This window comes from Geotrypetes seraphini, chromosome 7, assembly GCF_902459505.1.
Source record: "Geotrypetes seraphini chromosome 7, aGeoSer1.1, whole genome shotgun sequence".
In the NCBI taxonomy this organism is placed as follows: Eukaryota; Metazoa; Chordata; class Amphibia; order Gymnophiona; family Dermophiidae; genus Geotrypetes; species Geotrypetes seraphini.
The window spans coordinates 42,569,040-42,595,452 of NC_047090.1; the positions used below are offsets into that span (position 1 = coordinate 42,569,040).

Sequence of the window (26,413 nt, forward strand, 5' to 3'; positions counted from 1 at the left end):
TATATTCCTTAAACCAACAAAAGCTACTATCTATCAGGCCCCAGAAACTTTACACTCATACTCCCTTATAGATTTATATAGCCAAACATTCCCCAATACTACCCATTTACCCACTGCAGCTTGATGTGGCCTGGAGCTACAATCACAAGCACACTTCAAACACACACACTCTCCATTCATGACAACAGTCAATTTCCAAACACTGGAAATGCATTCCAACTGTTACCAAATATTCCACCCCCAGAGATCCCTTTTATTATCTTCATCCAAAAAAAAAAAAAAAAAAAAAGAATATTCCCGATCATTAAAATGAAGGATACGCCATATATCTATTAAATTACAAGATTGTATTAAATTATCTAATCCTAAAGATTTTATGATTTTACTTGGTTTCTTGTCCACAATTGGATCCATTACAGCATTGAAATCTCCAGCTACTACTAAGTTAGAAGTAGCCAGTGGTAGTAATATCTGTTGAATTTGATTAAAAAACTCCATTTGGTTCGAATTAGGAGCATAAAGATTAAATAAATCCAGGGTTGTATTTCCCAGATCCATTTTAATATGTATCCATCTTCCTGAAGAGTCAGAATTTATTAATTTAAAATCAGCTTTGCATTTCTTATTTATTATTATCGCTACCCCTGCTTTCTTCCCTATTGCCGGTGAATAAAAACATTTTGATATCCATCCTTCTGTTAGCTTCCTAGATTCAGTGTCCGAAAGGTGTGTCTCTTGTAGGAAATAAATATCTGCGTTTTGCTTATGGAGAAAACCTAATAATTTTTTTCTTTTTATAGGATGATTTAAGCCATTGACATTAATTGAAAAAATTTTAATATCCATTTACTTTTGTAATTAAAATTTGACATGAAATCATATGATTATTATTTTCAGATATCCACACATTGTAATAATATATTTTCCCCATTCTCTTTCTTCCCCTCTTCCCTCCCTCCCCTCCCTTCCCCCCCAATATTATCTGTGTATGCTTGGCAACACGCATCTTAGGTCAGGTATCAAAACACTCCACAAAAGTCCATTTCCTGTTAAGATTCAGATACAAGTCACAAATATATCATATATTACTAAATAACATTAACAATCCATATAATATTTAAACATTTTGCCTTTTTTTTTTTTTTTTTCCCCAATGTTAAATTTAATCTTTTCAAATATTATTTTCTGTATCATTTTCATATTTTATAACTATTAGTATATCTTATTAATTCAAATAATATGAAAAATATTGTAAATTTTTTTTTTAAAAAAAATTCATATATATCACCTTTATATTTTCTAATTCTATTTCTTTATAATATTTTTAAGTAATATATAAGTTTATGAATATATTCTAGATCCTTATAATTCTTTTAAACTTATATATTATATAATGAGATGTTTCATTTCTTTGGAAAATAAACAATGTTTCACATATGTGTGCTACTTGTACTATATGATTTTTTTTTTTTCCCGTTCCAGAGCTTCCTTCCTTCATTATACAGAGTCATACCTCATTCATATAACATACTTCCTAGTTTCATTTTTAAGATATATCAAAGTTAAAGATGTGTCATTCCATTATCTTATTCATCCAAGTAAATATTATTTTTTCTTCCTTTCTTCTTCTTCGTATTTTTTATATCCAGAGTATTATTCATTTCTTTTCAATAGTTTGTTAATTCCGAATAAGTTCCGGTTCCAGCGACGATCTAATTTTAGTTTATTTTGTGATCTTTCATCCGATGTAATCCTTTATCTTTTATTGTCAAGTCTAGTAGTTTATTTATTCATATTTGTTCATAGTTCATCCGGTTTTAAGAGTTATTCTTTACATGTATTTCCTTTTGCAAGGACTTCTGGGATTTGTAGTTCCATTGAATCAGAGAAAGGATTTTTAATAGGTTTATTCTTCCTGTATTGTCTTCTGAGAAGTGGGTTATATATACATACATAGATCTTCATTCATTCTTACATACATTCCATAGGAAGAAAGCTCTGGACCATGATTCAATCACATAATAGTATTTAGGATCTGCTCATTACAGCATTTATTATTATTAATATCAATAGTTAATTTATTTATTAACTTTCTAAAACCAATTAAGGGCTTATATCTCGTTTTTATATTCAAGTTCTTATTTATTATCTAATAAATATTATATTCTTCCTTGTTTAAAAACTATATTACTTTTATCTAAGATCTTGTATACTTATATGTTAATTTATCATTTAAAGAATCATTCCATTCTAGAATGTAGGAATTTTTTGAACAGAGTCAAAAACATTCTATACCGTTTTTCATCTGCTAAATACTTATTATATTCAATCAATAATTTCAAAAAATACAAGGTGATATTAGCTCTTCTTAATACATATCATTTCCCCTACCTGTTTATATTATAAGACATTCAAACTTGACATTCATTATAATAAAATAAAGAAAATTAAGATGACATTGGCATTTCCTGGTTTAGTATATATTTTTGTAGCTCTTCAGGATTATCAAAGGTTAAAGTTTTGTTTGCTATGGTTACTTTCATATTTGCTGGGTATACAAGACCAAATTTTGCTCCCAGTTCACGTAGTTGTGGTCTCAAATCCAGCAGTTTCTTTCTTTTAATTGCTGTGCTTTTTGCAAAATCCGGGACAAAGTGAATACGGGCATCTTGATATTGTAAACCTTTATTCTGTTTTGCAAGATGAAAAATTTCCATGACCTGTTGGTGGCGTAGTAGTTTAAATATCAGTGGCCTCGGTCCTTGATGCTTTTCTGATCTCTTTGTTGGCACTCTATGTGCTCTTTCAATCTCTATGGGATATTTAGTTTGTAGAGGAAGTAGTTTTGGTAATAAGTTTTCTATAAAGGTCACCGGATTCCCCTTTTCTGCTCCTTCCGGTAAACCTATCAGACGAACATTGCTTCTTCTCTCACGATTCGAGTAATCCTCAGGTCCATAAATCTTTCTCAAGAATTGATTATATTTTTGTAACTAATAACATAGCGCAGCGTGTATCAAAAGCAGTTATAGATCCCATTATAATTTCAGATCATGCTGGTGTGTGGATTAACCTTAAGAATTATAATATTGATCAATTTAATTCAATATGGAGATTTAATAATGATTTATTAGCAGATTCGAAATTCTTAGAAGATCTTAAAGTAAAAATGCAAGAATTCTTTCAACTTAATTCTTCAGATGACATTAATATAGAAATTTTATGGGATGCTTTTAAAGCAACAATGAGAGGAAATATTATTTCTTATTCAGCTTTTATTAAAAAACAACTTAAAAAACAATATGAAGATATGGAAAAACAAATTAAATTATTAGAAAATAAATTAATTAAAAAATGGGAAAACAATACATTACAAGAGTTGTTAAAAGTAAAAGTTAAATATAATGAGATTTCTTCTCAATATGTGAGAAAAGACATTTTCAATAAACAAGTACAATATTATGGCAATTCAAATAAAGCGGGAAAATTATTAGCAAATTTTCTTAAAGCAAAGAAAAGAAAATCTAAGATTATTGCAATAAAAGATATACAAGGTAACACACATACCAGCACAAAAGATATTATAACACAATTTCTTGATTTTTATAAAGAATTATACACTTCTAATTCTTATAAAAATAAAGAACAAGAAGGATTAACATTCTTAAATTCCTTTCTTGGACCTAATATTCCGGATCATATAAAAGGAAGTTTAGAAGATCCTATATCTTTAAAAGAAATAGAAACAGCATTGAAGTTTCTTAGAGTTGGATCCACTCCAGGTGGAGATGGGTATACTGTTGAATTTTATAAATCATTTCAAAATATCATTTTACCACATCTGTTAAATTTATATCAATATCAAATAAAGAATGAAAATATTTCAGGTACTATGGCAGAATCGATAATTATAGTCTTACCAAAACCAAACAAAGATCCTACTCTGGTTTCAAATTACAGGCCTATTTCGTTATTAAATGTGGATAATAAATTAATGGCTAAAGTATTAGCACTTAGATTGGCAAAAGCTCTTCCTTTCATTATAGATGTACATCAAACAGGATTTATTGCTAAAAGACATTCATCAAATAATACTAGACTAGCATTCCACTCATTAAATTTAGCAAAAAATATAAATGATCCAGCTTTTCTAATATCTTTAGATGCAGAAAAAGCTTTTGATAGAGTGGAATGGAATTTTATGTATCAAGCTTTACAATGGTTTGGTATAGGCTCCGGTTTTATTAAAATGATCCAGACATTGTATAGCTCTCCTGGTGCAAGATTATATATTAATAATAATTTATCAACTAGATTTAATTTGCATAGGGGAGTTAGACAAGGATGCCCTTTGTCTCCATTACTTTTTGATATTGTCTTAGAACCTTTATTAATTGCAATAAATAAGACTAAGGAGATAAAGGGAATCACGTTTTCCAACTGGGAATTTAAACTTTCTGCATATGCAGATGATATTTTATTATATTTAAGAGAACCGGATACTACTATTCCATGTATACTTAATTTATTAGAGAAATTCGGCACTTTTTCTGGATATAAAATTAATTGGAGCAAATCTGAAGTCCTCCCAATTAATGTTCATTGTACGAAAGGACTATTTGACCCATATTCATTTATTTGGAAAGAAGATGGAATAAAATACTTAGGAATTATGATCAAAAATACAATAGAAGACACAGTCAAAGAGAATGAAAAACTTTTATTGAAAAAAATAACAGAAATGTGTGAGCAATGGAATCCATTACATCTTTCTTGGTGGGGAAGAATTCAAACAATTAAAATGATGGTATTGCCTGTGGTTTGTTATCAAATGAGTATGATACCAATATTTTTTCAGGGGTCATTTTATAAAAAACTTAACAATATTCTTACAAAATTTGTTTGGTTTGGGAAAAGACCAAGAATCGCTTTAGTATCATTACAAAGACCAATTGTGGAAGGGGGGGTAAATTTTCCAAATTTTTATAGGTATCATCAAGCCTATATTTTAAGACAGGGTATGTATTGGATCCTCCCAGATCTCATGGAAAATGTACCAGATTGGCTGTATTTAGAATGGCAGCTCCTGTTCCCTTTATATCCAGAACATCTAATTACCATAACAATGCCTAGGAGATATAAAGATAACAGAATCTTTTTAGATACTTGGAAAACATTGAGATACATAAGTAACCTATCACCAGAACCAATAGCTAAATCTCTAAATCAATCAATATGGGTAAACTCCAGGATCAGAATTGGCGGATTTAAAATCGTCTGGAAACAATGGATAAATGCAGGAATAAGAACATTGAATGATGTCATATCAGAAGGTTCCTTGCTTAGTTTTTCACAATTGCAAAATAAATTTGGACTAAATAAAACACAATATTTTAAATGGATGCAATTGAAGCAAGCCATTCAGGTAGGGTTCCCTGAATGGAAAGATCTTAATACCCAATATAGTTTGCAAGTTTTATGTTTCCAGGCGGATTTCTTGGGACACCAAGCCGCAAAATGGTATAAATTAATATATGGATTTCTAAATAAAAAAAAGAAAACTGGACTTAGGGATATTTGGAGCATTGAGATTGGACAGACAATTTCTGCATCTCAATGGCCAAGATTCTGGTCCTGGAGATTAAGATTAACAAAGTCAGCATCTATGAGTCAAACATGGATATTTTTATTACATAGAGTGTTATGGACCCCGACGCGCTTGCAAAAAATAGATAATACTAGATCTAATAGATGCTGGCATTGTAAAATAGAAGTAGGGACATTAGATCATTTAATTTTTTTTTGTCCTTGCATAAAAGCCTATTGGAATTTAATTTGGCCCCAAATTAACATATTACTAGAAAATCATATTGGTCTCTCATATGATACCATATTATTTGGTACTGCAATGAGAACACAAAGTCCAATATCAGCAAACAATAACAAATTGCTTTTAATATTGACAGGAGTTGCCATGCAGCAAATCACACAAAATTGGAAGGATTATACCAAGCTAAATTATACATTCTGGTGGAACTCGGTGTGTCACATATACAAAATGGAGAAAATATTGGCATTACAACAAGGAAATATAAAAAATTTTAAGAAAATATGGGATCCATTGACAAAATATTCTAAAGATCAGATATCTTAACACATTGATAATAATAATATAGGGTTAGGGAGGGAAATATAGAAATTAATATGAGGAAAAATGAAAAAACAAATAACAGGGGAAAGGGATTCAATATATATGATATGATATTGTACATACAACTATAATTATTATAAACTAAATATTATGCTATTTATTTATTGTAAGAATGAAAATTTTATAAATAAAAATTTAAAAAAAAAAAAAAAAAATTATTATCTTCATCCAGCAAATTTAAGAATTTTCTCCATATGCAAAATCACCTTTCACATCAAGCATCTATCACACAGTCATCATTCACTGCAACCCATTCTCCTTGCAACACTGAATTCATCCCATGAATGGTAAAAATAAAATATCAATTAAAGTAATAGAATATTAACCCATAACCTCTGCCACCCCACCCAGTACAGCAAATTTCAGTGTCTCACAACGTTGTTCAGTCTTAGCAGTTCTTGCAGTGACTTCACAGCCTTCTCTCCAGCTTCAGATTCTTCCCCTGCTGACAATTGTGCTCCTTAGCAGCCTGAAGCAGTAACGAAACGAATCGGAGAAAGCTGAAGAAATAAAATCATCTCATTAATCCACTCTTTCATGTAAATAAAATAGTCATCATGTAATCCCGATTCCTCTGAAGAAACCCTCCTTCCTCAATGCAACTTCCTATTAGTAGAGGATCCTGTGATGACGAATAGATGATTGGCAGACCTCTTATCCAATCCTAATGCAACCAATTCTATAACCCTTAAGAGCATTCAAAACCGAGTTGAAGATAATGATTTTAAAGGTAGAACTCTGAGTAAGTTCCTTGAAGAAAAAAACATCACTGAATGTTGTCAACTTGAATTAATAAATCCATTTTCCTTTACTCAAAAAATAATGCTGAAATATTAAATCAGTTACCTTTCTTCCCAAGTCAAGCCACTGCAACCAAAACCAAAAGTGAACAAAATAAACAAAGATGTGCTTCAGCTTTAATCCTTTTAAACAGAGAAATTTATGACATCTCCTCCGTGAATTTATTAATATATTCCTGCAGCTTCCCTGGGTCCTCATAATGAGTTGTCTTATTGCAGTGGGTGACCCTCATCACTGTAGGATATAATAGCCCGTAGTTTGCTTCCATCTGCCTCAATTGTGGGTGGAGCATCAAAAATTGCTTCCTTACACTGTAGCCTTTGCAAAGTCAGGTAAGAGAAAAATTTTAGAATCTTGCCACTTTAAATTTCTTTTTTGTTTGGCTACCTTTAATATTTCTAATGCTTGTATGAATCGCAGAAATTTGAAAATTAGTGGCCTGGGACCAGTCTGACCATTAATCCTTCTTGATGGGACTTGATGGGCCCTTTCAAATTCCAATGGTTGAGGGAATTTTAATGAGAGTGTTTTTGGTATGAACACTTCCAAAAACTTTATAGCATCTGGCTCTTCCACTCCCTCAGGAAGACCTATTAATCTGACATTCTTCCTCCTTCCCCTGTTATTTAAATCTTCAAATTCTTTTGCCAGGCGAATAACAGTCTTGTGATCTGAGTGACATTGAATCAGCTTAGTCTCACAGTCAGCTACCTGATTCTCACAGCTTTCCAGTCTGTTGTTAGAGACCTGCATTTGTTTTGCAAGGTTTGCCACTTCCTCTTGTACTGCTGAAAGCTTAACGGCATTGTCTTGTATCAGCTGTTTAATGCTTTTCATTTCCCCCATCAGCTGCTCTAAAATTTCCATGGAGCCTTTTGGTAATGGCACCTTAGAAGGTGGGGGGTGGGTCTGGCTTTGATCTCTTGGCTGATCCCATCACTGCAAAAGCGGCCTCTAACTGCGTTTGTCTTCCTGTTGCCATCCAAAGTAAATATTTATCTTCTGGGGACAAAAACAGTCCTTTAAAATACTGATATTTGAGCTGTAAGTGCTGTTAGGGGAAGAGCTCAGCAGTCACACAGCCATCTGCATTGCAGCCAAGTTCCAGAATCTGAATTTCAGAATTTTTCAATATGAAAATGGTGTGACTAACTGTACTTGACTTCACAGGCTCATTTCTCCTTAATTCTCTGAAGCAGCCACGAGGCACAATGCTTGGTCATTGTTGGTGGGGTTTGGGAGCCTGTGCTGAACCACATGCTGAAGAAAAGTTTTTCATGTTTTCTTTACAAAAACATTACTTTTAATAGAATGTTAAATAAGGTTTTGATTATTGCCTTCATTTGAGCAAAACTTATGCCATATGCTATTCAGGAGGTTTTTATGCCAATGAAGTAATTTACCCTCTCTAGTTAGAGGAGGGCTTCTCCCTGATGGGGTTTTGAGGCTTTTCCTCCTAAAACATTCTTTCATTTGAAATTGCCTGTTTCTATTTAGGTTCACTATCTAGTCTATCTAGTTTAAATAGTGGGGTCCCCTAGGGATCTGTGTTGGGACTGCTGCTTTTTAACATATTTATCAATGATCTAGAGATGGGAATAACTAGTGAGATAATTAAATTTGCTGATGGCACAAAGTTGTTCAAAGTTGTTAAATTGTAAGAGGATTGTGAAAAATTGCAAGAGAACCTTGTGAGACTGGAAGACTGGGTGTCAAAATGGCAGATGACGTTTAATGTGAGCAAGTGCAAAGTTATGTATGTGGGAAAGAGGAATCTGAACTTTAAGTTTCAAGTTTCAAATCTAGTCCATGAACGCAAACTTGGTAAGGGACTTGACCCGAGGGCTTCAGGGTAAAGTAGCACTATTCGCCGACGACGCAAAACTATGTAATATAGTAAGTGAAAGCAATCTCAAGGATAGTATGACACAGGATCTGATCACGTTGGAAAACTGGTCCTCGACATGGCAGCTGGGCTTCAACGCTAAGAAATGTAAGGTCATGCATCTCGGCAGCGGAAATCTATGCAGAACTTACACCTTGAATGGAGAAACACTAGCTAGGACTTCAGAAGAACGGGACTTGGGAGTAATCATCAGTGCAGACATGAAGGCTGCCAAACAAGTAGAGAAGGCCTCATCCAAGGCAAGGCAAATGTTGGGATGTATCAATAGAAGCTTCGTCAGCCGCAAACCTGAAGTCATAATGCCACTTTACAGAACCATGGTGAGACCTCACCTGGAATACTGTGTGCAATTCTGGAGGCCACATTACCGTAAAGATGTGCTTCGAGCTGAGTCGGTCCAGCGGATGGCCACTAGGATGGTCTCTGGACTCAAGGGTCTCTCATACGAAGAAAGACTGGGCAAATTACAGCTCTACACTCTAGAGGAGCGCAGGGAAAGGGGAGACATGATTGAGACATTTAAGTACATCACAGGTCGTGTCGAGGTGAAAAACGACATATTCTTTCCCAAGGGACCCTCGATCACAAGGGGGCACCCGCTCAGAGGAGGGAAATTTAATGGTGACACCAGGAAGTATTTCTTCACAGAAAGGGTGGTAGATCACTGGAACAAGCTTCCGGTGCAGGTGGTCAAGGCCACCAGCGTTCTTGACTTTAAGAATAAATGGGACATCCACGTGGGGTCCCTACGAGGGTCGAGTTAAGGTACTAGGTCATTAGCACTCAGACCTAATGGGGTGGGTCAGTAGAGTGGGCAGACTTGATGGGCTGTGGCCCTTTTCTGCCGTCATATTTCTATGTTTCTATGTTTCTCTTTTTTTAACACAGAAAAAAACAGGGGAAAACAACACCACAACCACAAATATGCACGAATCAGAGTGGAATTGTCCAGAAGAGAATGATGTGCACTAAAGAAGTGTTCTCCAATATGTCTGATGATTTGAAGATCTTTATTGTTCAAACATCAATAAAACACATTCATCGACTCGACATGTACATGTTTCGGCCATCAAGGCCTGCCTCAGGAGTCTTAAAAGTACGAATGATGATGTAAGAAGTATGCTTGTACTCAAGAAGATATACGACCAAAATCAATCAAAGAAGAATGTCATCCCGTGCGTAATACGGGAGATGTCAACTTCCATCTTACGTCTTATATGATGTTTGAACAATAAAGATCTTCAACCATCAGACATATTGGAGGACACTTCTTCTTTAGTGCACATCATTCTCTTTTTTTAACCACATAAATATGTATGTTCTGAAATACCAACACATACATATTTATTGCAAATGCAACAACAAAGGTGACCAATCGGTGTTCAGTCTCTTTATTAGTAAATAGACTCGACACGATTGTGTTTCGGCCCACAGATTCCATTCGTGCAAAGCCATTCATTAGAGCTGCAGCTTATTTATAGTATGTATTGAAGTGTTTTTCGTGATTTGTACAAATAAATTCACTAAAAGACTCCTGAGGCAGGCCCCTGTGGGCCGAAACACGATCGTGTCGAGTCTGTTTACTAATAAAGAGACTGAACACCGATTGGTCACCTTTGTTGTTGCATTTGCTGTTCACCTCTGTGAGGGCAGTTTCTCCTGTTCACATCCATACATGTTGGCTCCATTAATATTTAAGCTGTTTATGTTTCTGAAATGGATGCTCCTGCCAAACATACCCCAAACAAACATCCATTTACCAAATATCTTAAAAGAGGCTCTACATTGGAAAATCCTGTTATAAAAAACTAATGGAACTTGAAATACCCTGACCTGGATGTTTCAATTCTAATTTGCATGTCCTTTCTAGAATGCAGTTAATGAATAACATTTTACTATTTTATATTTTCTTTCTTGCCTCGATAAACTTCTTAGACAATAAAGCTAAAATTCTGTGCATGGAATCATCTAGAAAAGAACTCTAAAAACCACATCTCCCACTAGCAGGGCATAAATTTGCCCAAGAACCCAGATTTCCTTACTTGCTAATGGGAAAGGATGAAAAGAGAAGAATAGGAAATAATGCTGTCTGAAAAGGTTCCTGACATAATGTTCATTAACATGAATTTAGTACTCACCAAACAAACAGCTGGTGTGACAACTTGCCAGCAAAGTTTAACCAGTGGCCAGGGCCGGTAGCCAATCATGTCCTCAACATTATCATAGTAACGATTTCCACCTTGACAATAGGAAAGATAAGAGTATCTTAAAAGATGGTTAATTTTGAACACTGTAATATACTTTTAGTTCAACCACAATGGGCTACTATCCAGCAACTATACTCTTATTTGGTTTTAAGACTAGGAAGGAGCCAAGATGGATGATGGAAGAAGGAAACAGGTCTAGACTTAACCCCGAAGCATCTTTCTCCAAGCTCGGACAATCCAAAAACATAAGGCCTTTGAAATCAAAATGATAAAATATTTTGATACCAACCAGACAGGACTTAACAAAGGTCTTGTTTTTGTTTTTGTTTTCAAGTTTCAAGTTTATTTAAAATTTGTTTAATCGCCCTATCATATATTCAGAGCGATGTACAATTCTAAAAATATTTTATAACAGTACACAGGGGAACAAAAAGTTCATATAACAAATACATGACTTTCAAAACAGACAGAACTAGTAGGGTAAATAGGATAGAAATACAATAATTGGAGGCAGATGAGACAATCAAGGAAAATTACAAGAGGAGGGGTTTTTGTTTTTTTTTAAAGGATGGATTTTGCTTTAGTGTTGGTGTTTTTACAATGTCTAGCAGTCAAATGCATCTTTAAAAAGAAAACATTTTAACTGACTCTTAAATCTACAAACGTTTCTTTCCTCCCTTAAGTAGATTGGCAAGGAATTCCACAATTGGGGGGCCACGACAGAAAAAATGTATTGTCTTCATGTATTAATGGTTTTAAGTGATGGAACAGTTAGCAAATGTTGGCATTAGATCGAAGAGTTGGTCATTAGATCGAAGCGTAGGGAATTAGAATCCTGTCGATAAAAGCTGGAGACTTATGGAGTTGGGCCTTAAATGATAACAGACATATTTTGTAAATTATTCTATGCGATACTGGAAGCCAATGAGATTTTTTAAGAAGTAGCGAGACATGGTCAAACTTTTTTGCGTTCATGATAAGTTTAATAGAGGTGTTTTGAATTAGAAACATAGAAACATAGAGGGGCATAATTGAAAGGTTTGTCTAAGTCCGTTTACGTCCATCTCGCAAGTCGCCCAAAGTTAAAAAGAGCCTAAGACACATTTTCGAAAGATACGTCCAACTTTTTTTTACTTTCGAAAATCGTCTAATTATACGTCCTGCCGATCTGATCGTCCAAGCTGCTAAATTGTCCATCTTTATACCACATTTCTGTCCAACTTTCCATCCAAGTCCAAAACGCCTAGAACAAACCCTGTTGGATGTGGGAGGGGTCTGCAAAGTGATGGACTGCACACCCAGACATGCCACCTAAATAGTGGGGTACCTTACAGGGCACTGCTGTGAACTTCACTAAAAGGCCTTGGCTTCTCCTCACTACAGCTCCCTTATAGGTGATGATGAGCTCCCCAAACCACCTCCAGAATCCCCTAGACCCACTTATCTACCACCCCAATAGCCTTTATGGCTGCAGGAGCCACTTATATGCCAGTAAAAAAGGGTTTTAGGGGTGTATAGGGGAATGCACATGTTTAAGTATCACAGTGATTACAGGGGCTTATGGACATGGGTGCTCCTCTCTATGGATCCCTGACCCACCCCCAAGATGACTTAAGCTGCCTCTGGGCTCAGGTGGCCAGGTGATAATGGTGTGGAGGCTGAAATTTAAAGTTGTGAATAAAATTTTTATGGGGGGGGGCGGTGATCACTGGGGTAGTATGTGGGTTCTGTGTTATGTGTTTGCAGTGCTTATCTGGTGAGTTTAGGTAGGTGTTTGTGACTTAGACCATGTTTTACATGGTCTAAGTCACAACGTCCAAGTTCTGTCTAGGCAGTGTTGTTAAACTTTTGGTTATACATGCTGTACGACTAAGTCTAAGCCGGCCCACATTCTGCCCAACTCCCGCCTTCGACACGCCTCCTGAAACGCCCCATTTAGGTTTGGACATTGAGCGGCACTATGAAGGCCTAGGTCATTTATAAATATGTCTAAAACCCGGTTTTATTATTAGCGCTTGGACGTTTTTGAGAAATGTTCGTCCAAGTGCCGACTTAAGCCAGTTTTTGGACGTTTTTCTCTTTTGATTATGAGCCCTATAGAGTATGACGGCAGAAAAGGGCCGTCAGCCCAACAAGTCTGCCCACTCAAAGAACCCTCCCTCAACAAGAACCCTCCTTCTAAGCATTTCCCCGGAGCGAACCCACATGTTTATCTCTTTTTTAGTAATACCCTTGAATAAGGCATTACAGTAATCGATTTTAGAAATGATCAGTGAATGGATTAATATGTTTAAGGATTTTGGTTCTAACCATTTAGAAATTGAGCAAATTTGCCGTAACCTGAAAAATGTTGATTTGACTATACTGCTAATATGATTATGATAGGACAGTTTCTGATAGAATATGACCCCTGGAATTTTGATGGTAGTGACTGTCTGAAGAGTAGCGTCTGTAAGTATAATTGGGTGATTGAATTTTAGGCCTTCTTTCCATGGAAAAAGCATTACATTTGATTTGGAAATGTTAAGAGCAAGTCCATGCAGGCAAACTGGGAAGATCTCTCCTCTCCAAAATCACGGGCCTCTGGAACGATCTCACTGTCCCGCTGCGGAACCTGGGCACCCTTCAACTATTCCGAAAACAACTGAAAACCTGGCTATTCTCTAACATATAACATCTCTTCTCTTGCTTACATCCTCTCTGTTTATATGCTCTTGTAAATCTGTTTATATGCTCTTGTAAATTTTCGTTTTTAAGCTTTGTAAACCGTGTCGAGCTCCACTTCCGTGGAGATGATGCGGTATATAAACTTAAGGCTTAGTTTAGTTTAGTTTAGTCTATTAGTAGCGAGCCATTGATGTTTATGTTCAAGTTTACAAATGACTTCAAACTGCTTTGTCATCTCTCTCTGTCTCTTACCCACCCAACCCTCTCTTATTCCTCACCCCTCCCTCTTCCTGTGAGACTCTTACTAGACTGCTTTCCTGTTTCCCTTACATGTACTGATATTTGTTAACATCTGTTTATTTCTGATCTGAAGAAGGGGTTACCTTTGAAAGTTAATCACAGTTTCTGTAATTTGCACCCGAAAAAGATACTCATAATAATTCTATATAATAAAAAGCTTGCCGCGCATGCGCACTCAGACCTGCGTGATCTGTCATTCCTGATCCGTAGGTCCATGGCCAGAGTGCGTATGCGGCGGACAGATCGGGAAAGCACAGCACAGCCGGTGACTCCCCCCCTCCCGCCCTCACTCACTGCCAAAACCACCACCTCCTCCTTCTCGCCGGCTCAACCGCTTCACCCGCTTTTAAAAATAAAGAGAAAAGCGCTGCACTGCGCTAACGCTGGCTTTGCTGTCTTCTGTCCACTGCGGCCCGCCCTCTCTGACTACTTCCTGTTTCAGCTAGGGTTGGCTGCAGTGGATAGAAGACGTCGAAGCCAGCAGCTGTAGCCGCAGATCTCCGTTCCTCCGGGGGAGGGGGGGGTGTCTGGGAGGAGAGGGTTCGCGGCCACAGGGGCGGTAAAAGGAAGGGAGAATGGACAGGGGGAGCAGGCAAGGGGTGGTGATGGACAGCCAAGGAAAAAGAAAGACAGAAAGAAAGAAAGCGGCTAAGGAGAGAGAGAGAAAGAAATAGAGAGACACACACACATATATTCTAGCACCCGTTAATGTAACGGGCTATAAGACTAGTAATAATAATAATAACTTTATTTTTTTATACCGCCATAGTCAGATGACTTCTAGGCGGTTCACATCGAAAGAAGGCTGGACATTCAGCGAATTACAAATGTGTAAGGGGAATGTTGCAGAAGAAGGGGGGGAGGGAATGTAAGCAGGGTTGAGAGGGGAGGGGATGTGAGAGGCGTTTGGGATTGCCTGAGAGATTGTTTCGGGTTTGTAGGGGAAAAAAGCGTAGAGCGAAGGTCGGTCTCTTTAGGTGATGAATTTGTCAAACAGAGTGGTTTTGATTGATTTTCGGAATGCGTTGTAGGTCTGTCTGGTTTTAGGTCATCTTACATTAGGTGCCAATTGGGTGCCTAAATGTGATTGACATACATTACAGAACCACGCCTAACTTAAAACTTAGGCACCTGTAATGTAGACCAGGGTTTTAAAGGCCTACCTTATAGACACTTAAGTCCTTTAGAAAATCATGCATATATAGTACATATATCACCATAACTCCCTTATATTGCATGGCGAGCCCTCCAGGAATAGCAAAAAAATATAGCGTATCCAACTGTATACCACTACTATAGCCCTTATACCTACAGGTGTCACCTATATATGGGTTCAATAGGTATTTTGTGGTTTTTTGAGCGCTCACACTTTCCGAACATAAATGTACCGGTAAAAGTGGGATATGGGCCTGGGTCCCTTTCTCTACAGTCCACTGCGCCGACCACTAGGCTTCTCCAGGGACCTGCTTGCTACTATAAAAGGAATGGCCATTGATAACCCCCTTCCCTACCCCTAAAAAAAACTGAGATAACTAAATTTAGGCTCTTAATTTTCTGTTCAGTTTTCAGAAAATTTGTCTTAATTCACGTGTTTAAAAGTTATGCTTATAAATTTATGCCTACTGTTTATTTGCCTACTTTTTTTGAGCCTGTTGTTAAATTAGATAGTCCCTCCTCAAAAGAGCTTACAATCTTTAACAATGCTGGGTACACCTTTCAGTGACATAGAAATGATAAATAGTTGTAAATATTCTTGCTAAGTTCATAAAATTCTTCCCTTGCCCTAAATCTACCTCTGTTGCCATCTACCTTTTATGCCCCTAATGGAGGATATTAGTGAAATTTTGAATATAACAGTAGCCCATGTTGAGAACTATTAAGCTCACAAATGAAATGAAATAACATATTGAGGACCCTTGTTACAAAGTTGTGGTAGTGCTTCTCTTGCAGCAAAAGCAGGAGAATTGCTACTGTGGCTTTGTAAAAGGGGGCCCTGAACTATCCATAATATTGTTTAAAGAAGACATTAAGCTGCACATTCAAGTACCTGTATATACAGATGGGCCCATAACATGCATACACACTTTAGTACTGGTCATCTAAGCTCTTTTTAAAATCTAAATTTGAACTATGATAGCAATGTGTGATATTATGTTGTCTTTAAAAATGTCAGTAGTCGCACGATTTCTAAAGCCACCATGTGGCCTTCAGAAGAGTCGTGAAGCTTTTTTGCAGATATTTTTCAAGTTGAAGTGTGTATACATTTTTTTGGGCCTCTCTGCATGTAAATCGCTTTGAATGTGTAACCACAAAAATGTGATCTAATCTAATCTAATCTAAATCTTGGGTTTATATACCGCATCATCTCCGCAGATGGAGCTCAACACGGTTTACATGGTTAGGGAAGGAACGGAACTCCAGTGGAATTATATAAGTATGAGAGAAGAGAGGTTGGTGTGAGAGTGCCAGGAGCGGGACGGGGTTACGTTCTGGAGAAGAGCCAGGTCTTCAGATGCTTACGGAATGGTAGAAGGGTGCTCAAATTGCGGAGAGGGGAAGGGAGACTGTTCCAGAGCTGAGTGATTCTGAAAGGGAGGGAAGAGCCAAGTTTACCAACAAGGGAGATGCCTTTTAAGGAGGGGTAGGATAGTTTTAATTTTTGAGTGGATCTAGTGGAGGTTGGATTTGAGGAATTCCAGGATAGAGGGATAAAAGGAGGAAGGATACCGTGGAGGATCTTGAAGGTTAGGCAGGCACATTTAAAGTAGACCCTGGAAATAACGGGAAGCCAGTGGAGTTTGGATAGGAGCGGTGTGACATGGTCAAATTTACTTTTTGAGAAGATATATAAGTGATATATAAGTCCCTTTCCATTCCTGTAAAAGTCTGCCTCCCTTTCAATGCTTGGGTGGATTCATCACACTTACCATATACCCAGCCGATGCAGATAGCTTCAAAATAGGCAACAAAAAGCAGGCATGTTCCACTGGCAGCATAGTAGTCAAAGAGCTGGAAGATATACATTCCACCCTAGGAGACGGTACAGAAAAATAAGTAAGTCATTTAGACAGAAGTGGGAAGAAAGTAGAAAACTGTGCAAATTGTACATACAGAAACAGACAAATATTGCAGAGGAAAACATTTATTCCATTTGCCTGCTTGGAATGATAATGATCTATCAAGGACTCCCTTGTAGATACAGCCCTTCGAGGATGGAAAAGCAAACAGGTAGGCACTATGGCCCCGATTCTGCAAATTGCCTCTACTTTTAGGCGTGGTTTAGACGTCTGCGGGGTGCATGTTGCACTGAGCGTCACTTAGGTGTCGGCTGCATGTCTCCAATAATACTATTTTTTTCTCTTGTAGACGCCAGGTAGACATCCCTACAATGTATTTAGTTATATGTAAAAATGTGTTTTTCTCTGATTCTTTTCTCTTATATAAGGATGTTAAGCTTTAACATAATAAAAACACAGTATACCATCTTTAAAAGGATATTTATAATATATTGTTTTCAGTGGGAGTTGAACTGGGAACATCAGTGTGAATCTTGGAAAATTGTGACATGCTTACACGCTAACCTTCATTCTAATCTGCTGTGCTACACAATGATCCAAAAATGTGAACTGACCTCTCATTCAGACAGGTAACCCAAACATGGATTGTGGCCAACAAATTATGAGTCACTCAGAGGCGTGAAACTCTACAAGGAGGGAACGCTCCCTCCTGAAGATATACCAGAGTTTACCTTCCAGTCATTGCAACTGTTTCAATGCTGGTCACGCTCCATGTTGGATTCCAGAGTGAATAAATAAATAAATAAATAAAGGTTACAATCTTGCAGTCTTCTGTGTGAATATACTTTCTTGCTATTTTCTTATTTCTTATTTCACAAACATCAAGAGCTATAAGGGTTTTGAAACTTAGCTCAGCTTGGCTTTTGACAAGTGGAGGGGTCAAAAGCCAAGCTGAGCTAAGTTTCAAAACCCTTATAGCTCTTGATGTTTGTGAAATAAGAAATAAGAAAATAGCAAGAAAGTATATTCACACAGAAGACTGCAAGATTGTAACCTTTATTTATTTATTCACTCTGGAATCCAACATTGTCCATTGAATGCACAGATATTACTCTTGTTCAGAAGCAGGCACAAATGTTAGCGTGTAAATATATCAACAGTACATTAATCCCCTAGCATAGAATCTTTACTTTTTTTCTATTTAATTCTTTTGTACTTTTCTATTTCTTATGATCCGCAGCAGACTCAAACGATGAATAGCGGAAATGATCAGGTAAACATTCACTGAAAAAACTCACACTTGAGTCTGCTGAGGATCATAAGAAATAAAAAATGTACAAAAGAAAAAAAAAAGTAAAGATACTCTACTAGGGGATTAATGTACTGTTGATTTATAATACCCTTGGTAACTAGCCAATATTAGTGAGATACTAGCATGCAATTATATACATAAATCCCAACTCAGTCTGTGCTCCACCCAAACAACTACTCTAAGGTTGCTTTTATGTATGAGGTAATTTATAATTCCATTTAATGGAATGGTATAAATTGGTAATATTAACTTCAATGTGGGTTTGTTTACTGGTTTTTCATTTTGTTTCAATTATATCCCACCTATCTCTACAGTCTTTCTGTCTCCCTGCCCCTTTTTTCTTTCTGTCTTTCTTTTTCTCTCCCTGCCCCCCCAAACCACCACCGCCTCCCTGCCCCCCAAGCCACCGCTGCCACACTCCCCTAACTTTTTCTTTCTCTCTCCCTGCCTTCCCCAACGCCACCGCCGACAATTTCTCCATGCTTCGCTGCCACTGACGCAGCAACAGGACCAGGTGAGGCGAGTGCAGCAACTGCACAACGGCCAGCCCAGAAGCCTTCCCCCAATGTCAATTTTGGCGTCGAAGAGGAAGTTCCGGGCCAGCCAATCGCTCAATTGCTGCACTTGCAATGCCTGGCCTTGTTGCTATGCTATGTCAGGGAGAGAACCCAGGCTCCATGATCACTTGTCCCGTTGTCCCCACGCACAGCTTCGGGACGCTTTCTCTGAAAATAGGACATTTCAGCGTCCCAAAGCTGTGCGTGGGGACATCAGGACAGGGAATCTAAAAACGGGACGGTCCCGTTCAAAATGGGACATACGGTCACATTAATCATAGCTGATTAAGTACAATATTCAGCAATTAACCGGCTATGGGGCATCACATAAAAATAGGACCATTTATGTAGTTATCTTGGCTAGCTAAGTCCTGAATATTGGCACTTAACCAGTCAAATGCTGTTTCCACCCTCAATATGCCCCTAAAACATCCAGTTGCTTTAAGCGCTAATCAGTTATTTTCAGTGGCTGTAACTGGTTAAGAGCTGCTGAAAATGGCTAATTAGCCCTAAACAGGTGATTTAACCAGCCAGGAGCCCTATCTGACTTGTTAAATCTCTTTAAATATCAACCCCATAATAAACTGCTAGAGATTATAACGTAACACTGCATAATAACTTTGTTTGACTGCATGAGATGAATGATCCTGGTAGTTCGTGAATGTGGTTTGTGAATGTGTTATAAATTGCCTAGAGCTTGAGTGGAAGTTCTATAAATGTTTTCAAATGAAATTAACTTAGGGATGCTCATTTGTTTGAAACAACATATTTTTAAAATTGAATCGTTCCTGGAGTAGCCTGTTTTTTAAAGCTGGTTAAAAGTACACATGGAAGACCTCAATGGACAGTGGAAGGCAATTTTCAATCGAGTTATTTATCTGGTTAACTGGTTTTGAAGTTTGTTTTCTCCACATTGATTCTTAACTGTGTCTATGATTCTGAACTAAAGTGCTTTGCAAAGACATTTTCTTACCTCAGTGACTAAAAGTAGTCCAATCAGATAGCACACAACTGCAATCCCCAAGATCAGCAGCTCCCGTCGAAAACGCTTGCGAAATACAGCTGGGAACATATCAACAATAGCTGTCACCAGGCTCTCTACACAGACAAACTGACAGTCATATCAAAAGAAAAGATAGAAAATTTCATTTTATTTGCCATTCCTCTTATATACAGTATTTTTATTACCGTATTTCCCCGCATATAGGCCGCCCCTCTGCATAGGCCGCACCCATGTATAGGCTAGGCCACAGAAAAGGGCGGCCTATGTTTATAAACCGGAAGATAAGCCGGCCCATGGTATTAGCCGCGGCTTATTTTCCGGTACCTCCCCTGCCTTTTAACATCATCCCCCCCACACCCCCAGTACCTTTATCAGAGCCCCCTGGACAGCGGACGGTGAATCTCCAACGGTGCAGGGCAGCCATGATCTCTTTGGCATCTGGCCTTCTCCCGCACCGCCCACTGAATGGCCGATGTCAGATCCCACAGGACTCGAGAGAACTGATGTCAGTCACTCAGCAAGCAATGGGGGGCAGGCCGGATGCTGAAGAGATCTGCACCCTGTCCATCTCTGGTGGTCTAGTGGTAGGCTGAGCCAGAACAGGAGAGATCCCTCCTGTCTCCTGTCCCGGTCCAGCCAATGCAAATAATTTTTTACTGCTCTCCGCCCTTCCCGGTACCTTTTTAGTTATCCCTGGTGGTCCAGCGGTGTATGGGCAGGACCGTGCTCCTGCCCTGCGCACCTCCTTTGAATCGCTGATCGGGGCTCATGGTGTACAGGCATGCAGGAGTGAGCTTCTCAAGCTCCCGCGCGGCTCTGCGCCACTAGCAGAATGGCTACCGCAGAATTGGTCCCGCAAGTCTCACGAGAACTAGTGGCAGCCATTTAGCTAGCAATGCAGGACCGCGCGGGAGCTCCAGAAGCTCGCTCCTGCACGCCTGTGCGCCCTGAGTCCCGATCAGTGAGTCGAAGGAGGTGCGCAGGGCAGGAGCGCAGTTCTGCCTATACACCACTGGACCACCAGGGATAACTGGAGGGCATGGGACATGTGTGGGTGTGCGTGACGTCATCCACACACGTTCAGAGGCACTTCAGATACAGTCGGAGCTCGTCGGGCTTTCCAAAACCTTTTCACGGACATCTAGTAACCCTACCGTAGAGTGCCCCTCTGCTCTGCTGAGCTCAACTGCGTTCAGCTGCTTGTGGTCAATCTGCTAAGAATGCTGGCTGCTTCGACGTACAAATAGCTTGTTTTTGTGCATTTTTCATTTGGACTTCATTGTATTCGAAAACAGCCGAAAAAGATAGATGGGCCAAAACGTCTAGATAGGTCATTAAAAAAAAATAGGCGTCTTGCTGTTTTGAAAATGGACATTTTCTCTACTGGATTTTTGGATGTCTTTCGCAAAACGTCCACACTCAGACTTAGACATTCTATTGAAAATGTCCCTCCACATAAGAACATAACAATAGTCTTACTCGATCAGCCCAATGGTCCATCAAGCCCAGTAGCCCGTTCTCACGGTGGCCAATCCAGGTCACTAGTACCTGGCCAAAACCCAAAGAGTAGCAATATTCCATGTTACTGATCCAGGGCAAGCAGATGCTTCCCCCATGTCTTATTAGGAACTTTTCCTCCAGGAATATGTCAGTTTTAGGAAATATGCATCTCTGATATTTTGCATTTCGATTTCTATTTTTATTACTATAACAGATTTTCTTTTGTTTGATCTTGCAAAGTTTGTTTACAGCATCTTTGAATAGGTTTCTCATCCTCCAAACCACCATCACCACCCCATTGGAGAGATGGCATTATAAGGAGCACATTTTTTATTTTTTTGCCCAAAGCCCACTCAGTTCTTGCTATGCTACTGGTCAGACCAACGGTCCTTCTAGCTCAATATTTTCTTTCCAACAGTGGCAAATTCAGGTCACAAGAACCTGGCAGAAACCTGAATAGTAGCAACCAATCACAGAACAAGCAGTGGCTTCCCCCATGTATAACTCAATAGCAGACTATGGACTTTTCCTCCAGGAACTTATCCAAACCTTTTTAAAACCCAGGTATGCTAACTACTGTTAGCACATCCTCTGGCAACAAGTTCCAGAGTGTAACTATTTGTTGAGTGAAAAAATATTTCCTCCTATTTCACGCCATGTAATTTCATTGAGTGTTCCCTAGTCTTTGTAATTTTTGAGTTTCAATTTTGAAAAGGCAAGAATTAAAGCTAAAATCTAAAGCAATAACATCTCTTATTTTCAGTGGAATATGTGCTGTACCTGGCTGTCTAGTCCCAGGAAGATCAACATAAGGAAGAAAAGGCATGACCAGAGCTGAGACACCGGCATCATAGTCACAGCCTTTGGATATGCAATGAATGCCAAACCTGGTCCTATAGGTAAGACATAATACAGTATAATGAATGAAGACATCTGATTCACCACCCAACAGGATCATACAAATATTAAATATATTTTTCCTTTCCTAGCTTATTGCCACTACAGAGATGCCAAATAAATAAAACCAAAATGCCATTGATTTCAAACACTTAAAATATACTTTAACACAAAATGTACCTCATTAATCTTTAAGCCCTAAAGCAGTGGTTCCCAACCCTGTCCTGGAGGAACACCAGGCCAATTGGGTTTTCAGGCTAGCCCTAATGAATATGCATGAAGCAAATTTGCATGCCTATCACTTCCATCATATGCAAATCTCTCTCATGCATATTCATTAGGGCTAGCCTGAAAACCCGATTGGCCTGGTGTTCCTCCAGGACAGGGTTGGGAATCACTGCCCTAAAGGATCACACTTATGAGATGAAGACTACAACAGCATGATTTTGATCATGTTAAATGCAACATCATTGTGATACCACTGCGGCACTCAGCAGCAAAAATTTCCTCATGGTACACAGCACAAATTAAAAGGACCAGTTAAAGTGGGGAGACTAATGGTGTAATATGCTTTGTTTAATGCATTCCAGTTGATTAAGGAGTTAGAGAGAGATGTTCCAGAAAGGTTTATCATTTTTGATGATTATGGACTCTGGGAGTGATTTTATAAAGTGATGTTTGTGCATAAGTGGCTTTTTATAAAATATCAATTGGTCTAAATGTATGTGTCAGGATATAATGACATGTATTCTGTTGGTAGGCAAAGTATTGGTGGTGCATGTGCAGGTGTTCACATGTACAGTATATACAGTACATATATTATAAAATGTGCTAATTTATGCAGATGTACTTTTCTGTGTCTGCAAGGCAAGTGTGATTTCTGCCATTTCTGCTAATATTTTATAAAGACCTCAGAAAACTAAACCATCTAAAAAGGTTGTGAGTAACCTCAAGTGAGAAATTTAGAGATCTAGTTCTTGTGGGAACTCTCATCTGTTGTACTAAACACTGGCATTGTAGCAAATGATTATTCAGCTACACACGTCATGCACTGTGCTTGTCTCTTGGGGAACAGCAAAAGGTTTCCACCTTTCCTCTGAGCAGCCTAAATCGGAACTGGATTGCCATCCTTCCCCTCTCTCTGATCCCCAGGACCTGATTGCTTCTAATCAAATAACCAGGTGTTCAAAAGTTCTTTACTGCCTCTGATATTTCTTTTTTTGTGGGGACTGGAGTGAGCAGCTTTATTTTTATCCACAGTTTTAACTTGCTACCTTTCCCGTTATATAACTATGCCTTTCATGTGAGACCCCACAGCTCATTCAAGCCTCAGCACTGCTTTATAAGTCTAGCCCTAGGAAAATTCTCTCATATCTATAATACAGTGGTACCTCGGAATCCGAACGCCCCAGAACTCAAATATTTTGGAATCCAAACTTTTTTTGTAGTAAATTTTGCCCCAGAATCCGAACGTCCTGCACATTGTATGTATGTGTTTCTGCCCCTAAAATCCAGTGTATTTACTATTAAAATTTGAGTTTGTGGGACCCAGGAACGGATTAATCTAGTTTCCATTATTTTCAATGGGAAAAATTGTCTTGGAACACGAACGTTTTGGAACGCGAACTGGGTTCTGGAACGGATTAAGTTCGGATTCTAAGGCATCACTGTATATCTTATGACTACCAAGGAGGTCTTACTGAAAAGGTTCTTAATGACTGTTTTTGGCTGATTAAAGACTGGATACAGTTGAACCAGCTGAAATTGAACATTGCAAAGACTGAAGTTTTGTGTTTTGGTCGAGAACAGCAACTGGCAATGTTTCCTTCAGAGGTAGTTTTAGATGATGCTGTGATATCTGTATCGCACCAGTGTAAGTAGTTAGGCCTAGTATTGGATTCTATACTTTCTTTTAACCCTCAGATTAAGTTGCTTAAATCATCTGTAGTACCTGAAAATTGGAGGGTGGTCAATGCTACATTGATTTTTTTTAAAAAGGGTTCAAGGGGAGATCCAAGAAATTACAGATCGGTAAGCCTGACTTCAGTACAGGGCAAAATGATGGAAACAATTACAAAAAATAAAATTGTGGAACATGTAGACAAACAAAATTTAATGAGACAGAGTCAGCCTCACCAATTTGCTTGACTTCTTTGAAGGTGTGAATAAACATGTGGATAAAGATGAGCCAGTTGATACAGTGTATCTAGATTATAAGAAACCTTTTCACAAAGTTCCTCATGAGAGGCTCCTGATAAAATTAAAGAGTCATAGGATAGAAGGCAAACTTCATTTGTGGATTAGGAATTGGTTATCAGATAGAAAACAGGGTAGGGTTAAATGGTTATTTTTCTTAATGAAGGAGAGTAAACAGTGGAGTGCTGCAGGGATCTGTACTGGGACCGGTGCTATTTAACTTATTTATAAACAATCTGAAAATTGGAACGACGAGTGAGGTGATTAAATTTGAAGATGACGCTAAACTGTTCAAAGTGTTCAAATCCAAGCTAAAGGCCCACTTTTTTGAAACTGCTTTCAATTCTTAACTCTCACTCACTGCTGTCAGATACCTATACCCACTGCATCATTCCTCTGCCATAATCTCCCCAAACTTGTAATATCCTGTCTAAATTAGATTGTAAGCTTTTCTGAGCAAGGACTGTCTATTGTATGTTAAAATGTACACTGCTGCGTATTCCTTTTCAGCGTTATAGAAATAATAAATAGTAGTAGTAGTAAAGTTGTTAAAATGCATGCGGAAATTGGAAGACTGGGCATCTAAGTGGCAGATGAAATTTAATCTAGACAAATGCAAAGTGATGCATAGTGGGAAGAATACCCCAAATCACAGTTACCAGATGTTAGGGTCCACCTTGGGGGTTAGTGCCCAAGAAAGGGATCTGTTTAAAGCTTTCATTTATTTCTCTTCCATCAGAGAGGGTGACTGGGATTCGAACCAGCAACATTAGGGTAGAAGGTTGTGGATTTAACCAGTGTGCTACACAGTGAGCTACCAAGTTGCATAGCAATTGTAAAATTAGGTCCTATAGGCACTGTAAAGGAAGTCTACTTTTCAGCATAGTTTGGGCTTCAGATAGACCTCAGTTCTATGGATGGAACTTAGGCACAGTTTGGATGTCATTAATGTAATCTGCTAAATAGCTCTCTGGGTTTTTATTTTTGCTTTATTAAGCTCAAAATACATTTAATAAGATACCACATAAACAGGGCACATCAAAACAGATATATTGCATGCATAACCTTCTATTTTTGTGGACAAACAGCAATGCTATTTGCTAATTAGAGGAAAAGATCCATTAACTGAAGCACAACACATGAAAAACACAGCTTTATGTTTCTTGCTAAAAAGCTACTCTTTTTTTCTGACTAAACAGTGCTCCAATCAGCTCATTACTGAAAGCAAATATATAGATTGCATACATAACTTCATTTGCAAAAGCTTAAAAACTGGAAAAAAAAACAGATACAGACCTTAGCATGGCTTCTACTTCATTGCAAATGGAGGTGTGCAGCTGCACAATGCTGACCTAATTGTGAGATCATCAAGGTGCACCTGCAAGGTAGAATGCCACAATTAAAATATGTACTGGGATTTGAACCTTCAAAGAAGTCAAGCAAATTGGTGAGGCAAGATCTCCCTCGGCTGAACCCATGCTGACTCTGTTTCATTAAATCATGTTTATCTACATGTTCCACAATCGTATTTTTTATAATTGTTTTCAACTCCAGACTGTTGCAAACTCCAGACTGCCCTTTCTTTCTTGCTGGATCATACGCCTGGAACAAACTGCCTGAGTTAGTATGTCAAGTTCCATTCCTGAAACTATTCAGATCCAAAGTAAAAGCCCACCTCTTTAAGAATGCATTTAACTCTTAATCCCTCTCACCCTAAGCACCCTGAGAAACTCCATAAGTCCCTACTTTTGTTGTTGTTTGTTAATTTTTGTTGTTGTACAGTGCTGTGTATGCCTGTCAGTGCTATAGAAATGTTAAATAGTAGTAGGTCCCATAAAA

General features: G+C 38.1%; 1 protein-coding gene across 2 annotated transcripts in view; it reads right to left on the minus strand.

The window, feature by feature from the left end:
* Nucleotides 1-26,413, minus strand: part of SLC6A12 (solute carrier family 6 member 12) — a 159,157-nt gene that overhangs the window by 11,914 nt on the left and 120,830 nt on the right. The window contains exons 11-15 of one of the 2 annotated variants that reach the window (XM_033952483.1): nucleotides 22,262-22,374; nucleotides 19,952-20,089; nucleotides 17,020-17,122; nucleotides 11,057-11,157; nucleotides 6,386-6,711 (exon numbers count right to left, since the gene is read on the minus strand). In XM_033952483.1, coding sequence (XP_033808374.1) covers nucleotides 6,673-6,711; nucleotides 11,057-11,157; nucleotides 17,020-17,122; nucleotides 19,952-20,089; nucleotides 22,262-22,374 — 494 coding nt within the window. In that variant the 3' untranslated portion in view covers nucleotides 6,386-6,672. Of the gene's footprint in view, nucleotides 1-6,385; nucleotides 6,712-11,056; nucleotides 11,158-17,019; nucleotides 17,123-19,951; nucleotides 20,090-22,261; nucleotides 22,375-26,413 lie in introns of those variants that run through there. The other variant, XM_033952482.1, reaches the window with a different exon arrangement.